The sequence below is a fragment of the Trypanosoma theileri genome (genome assembly GCF_002087225.1).
Source record: "Trypanosoma theileri isolate Edinburgh chromosome Unknown TM35_Tth_39_V1, whole genome shotgun sequence".
Lineage (NCBI taxonomy): Eukaryota > Euglenozoa > Kinetoplastea > Trypanosomatida > Trypanosomatidae > Trypanosoma > Trypanosoma theileri.
The window spans coordinates 86,581-90,042 of NW_021639881.1; the positions used below are offsets into that span (position 1 = coordinate 86,581).

Sequence of the window (3,462 nt, forward strand, 5' to 3'; positions counted from 1 at the left end):
GCCAGCAGCAGCCAAGAAGCAAGCAGCAGTGCAGAGGCCAGCAGCAGCAAAGAAGCTAGTAGCAGTGCGGAAGCCAGCAGCAGCCAAGAGGCCAGCAGCAGCCAAGAAGCCAGCAGCAGTGCAGAAGCCAGCAGCAGCCAAGAAGCAAGCAGCAGCCAAGAAGCCAGCAGCAGTGCAGAGGCAAGCAGCAGCAGTGCAGANAGCAGCAGTGCAGAGGCCAGCAGCAGCCAAGAGGCTAGCAGCAGCAGTGCAGAGGCCAGCAGCAGCCAAGAAGCAAGCAGCAGCAGTGCAGAGGCCAGCAGCAGCCAAGAGGCAAGCAGCAGTGCGGAAGCCAGTACCAGCAGTGCAGAGGCCAGCAGCAGCCAAGAAGCAAGCAGCAGCAGTGCAGAGGCCAGCAGCAGCCAAGAAGCCAGCAGCAGTGCAGAGGCTAGCAGTAGTTCCTCATCTGAAATCTTATCTGAAAGCAGCAAAAGTTCATCGTCGTATGAGTCTTCTGCCGAAGGTGGTTCATCCAGTAGCAGTGGTGAGGGTCCTGAAGAGCCTGATAATTGTACTTGGGCTCTTCGTGGGAATGTAGAAGCAGGTCTTGATGGTGATATGGTGAGGAGTGGATTTGTTTTGATGTTTGGTGAGATGCCCTTTGCTATTGTATTTAGGAAAGACGATTTTGTTGTGCCTAGCGATGCTATTCCATTGGATGTCACCTTGTCGTGTGAGGAGAGCTCGGAAGGTTCAATTGCCCGTTTGGGTTGTGTTTATTTTTTGCCTGAACTTCGGGATCGTTTTAAGATGTATCGATTGAGGAATGATACAGTCATATTGCAGCAGCAGCCTTTGCAGGCTTACCATATTAATTTCATTGAGGCGTTGGTCTTCTCTATAAGCATGGAGCAGCTTAGTAGTTGTATTAATAATGGAGAGAGTAATCAGGTGGTCCAAGGTAGAAGTGACGGTTCCGTGGTCTCCGCAAGCAATAAATCATTACAGTCTCCCAAGTCTTTGGGGGTTAATGCTGTAATGGCGCAACTGGAATTACCTTTTGTCTTGCGTGTGACTGTGAGCCCAATGGATACAGCTACGGGAACAAAGGGTATTGGAGATACTGCTAAAGTTATTTCAAAGATTTCGCTTATTGCCGCGCCTTTTGGCGTGCTAGGTATCAATTATGTGACGGCGTTGAATATGATGCCATGTACACCAGATGGTACACGTCGTATCTTGTCTAGCTATCGTGCTCTTTCTGTGACCGCCATTGAGGATTCCTTCTACGGTGTTATGTTAGGCAATTTGATTCTTGGTGGTGGAGTTTTTGTGGTCCACACAGTGGTACTTCTTTTAGTCAAATGCCTGCGTGGCTCAACTCTGCTAGAAGCGGCCACTGCGTGCTGGTATCCAGGTATTACTTTGGTACTACTAGTGAATCTCTTTGTTGGTACAAGTTTTGCAACACTGCAGGGATTTACATTCAAAGACGGTTCTACGCTAGCACTTAGTGTGGTAATGCTTGTAGTGTTCATCATTATCTTCGTCGCGGTGCTCTTCCTATCAGTAATAAAGGCGTCAGTACATTACGTGCCTGTAGAGAATGCCATAGATGTTGCCGTTAAGCCACCTGGTAAGTCAATTGTACGTCGTTTCTTTAATACCTGGCTATTACGTGTGCGTGGTGTCTGGCTTCCATACAATGTCTCTGATCGTCTCTTCTTAATATTATTTAACCTTCGCCGCTGCCGTGTGACGTGGGTGACACTGTGGTTGTGGGCCCCGATGCTTGTAGCGCTTTTTGCAGCGTTTCCTCCAAAAAGTGCCGGGAGTTGTATTGCCGCCGACGTGGCGCTTATCATTTGTCATATCTTTCTCTTCTTCCTGGTGCTTCGCTATCGCCCATTGGTGTCGCCGATTGATAATATCTATTATCTTATCGTGATGGCAATCTCTGTGTGGATTCTTGGCGGGTTGATCGCACTCCTTCTGAAACCTGATAACGATCGTGCTATAGATGCTGTAGTTGCGGCTGCCATTACCGCCATCGTTGCATTCTTTTTGTATGTTATACTGAAGACAATGCAGTTGGTGGAGTTTATGACGCGGCGTATTAAACACACACCACAGGGACGTGAATCCTCCACAGAACCAGCACCCATTACCGCCCACCCAACCGTTTAAGAGGCCCATATGTATATGTATATATATGTGCATGTATGGGGGGAAGGGGCGAAGGGAGTTGGGGCAAATAAGGATGCGTATATATATATACGGGTAATGGTATCGTTTTTTTTTTTCGTTGTACAACCTTATGTATGATGTACACGTGGTTGTTGCGTTACCATGGCAGTTCCAAAAAAAAAAAAAAGATTGTATGTATATGTACATATATACTTTTTATTCTTTGTGCGTTTCTCATTGTGCGAGGGAAAAGGAAAAGAAAGAAAAAGCAACAACAGTTTTTGGAGTTTCTTCCACGCACTAAATTCAATAAAAAAAAGCATAAAAGAGGAAAAGAACGGTGTTCCTCTGAAAGAGGTTATGATGGCACATAATTTATGTTCGTATTTTTTCTTCTTCTGCTTATTATTGTTATTATTATTATTATTAATAATGGCTGATTTTATTATTATTATTATTAATGGGTATATGTATATACCTATTCGTGTACGTTTTTTTTTCTTTTTTTTTGATTGTGTGTTCGACTGTGTTTCTTTTTATTTATTTTTCTACGGAGCGAAACCACTCCTCACGGGGAATATACATCTTTGTATTCCCAACACTTCTTGTGTGGGGGTGGGGGAAAGGAGGGGAGAGACGTAGAGGAGATAAGAGAGTGAACTGTGGGGGAGTAGAGACCAATGCGAAAAGGGGTTATTCTTATTATTATTATTATTATTATTATTCTAAGAGGGAGAGGGATGGAAAAAAGAAGAGAAAGGAGTGTCCCTGAGAATGAGTTGTAAGGCTACTAATGGTAATAGTAAGAAGAATAACGGTAATAAGAATGGGGTTCTTACATTAAGTTTTCTCTATAATTTTAATATGGCTTCTATCCGTACTTTAATGTACACCCACAACACGAGCATTTGGTCAGTCCATCATTTATTTACTCACCATATATATATATATATATGTCTTTCTTTCTCTCTCCCTCCTTTACTGATTCACAAACGACACACTCTCAGTCATTCTCATAAGTACAAGATTGTTTTTTTTTTTCTTGTTTTCTTTCTTTTTTTTTGTTTGTTTTTTCTTCAACGTCTCTTCCTTGCGTGTGTTCGTATGTTTGATTGTTAATGGGCGTTTTTTTTTTGTCTTTTAAGTGTCCGTTTTGTGTTGCCGTATCGTTGATTTCTTTCTTTTTTTTCTTTTTTTTCTTTATTGTCTTTTGTTTTTATGTTACCGGATCTTTCAATTTATTGTTGATATCAACAACGTTGTGAAGTTTCCCTCTTTTTCTTGTTTTCCTCATCA

The 3,462-nt window shown here is 43.0% G+C and overlaps 1 protein-coding gene across 1 annotated transcript; it reads left to right on the forward strand.

The window, feature by feature from the left end:
- Nucleotides 1-2,166, forward strand: TM35_000391350 (uncharacterized protein; the record flags this gene model as incomplete). The annotated part of the gene is made up of 1 exon (XM_029029651.1): nucleotides 1-2,166. A coding segment is annotated over one exon (2,166 nt), but the record flags the coding sequence as incomplete, so codon positions are not given.
- Between the last annotated feature and the right edge of the window lie 1,296 nt (nucleotides 2,167-3,462).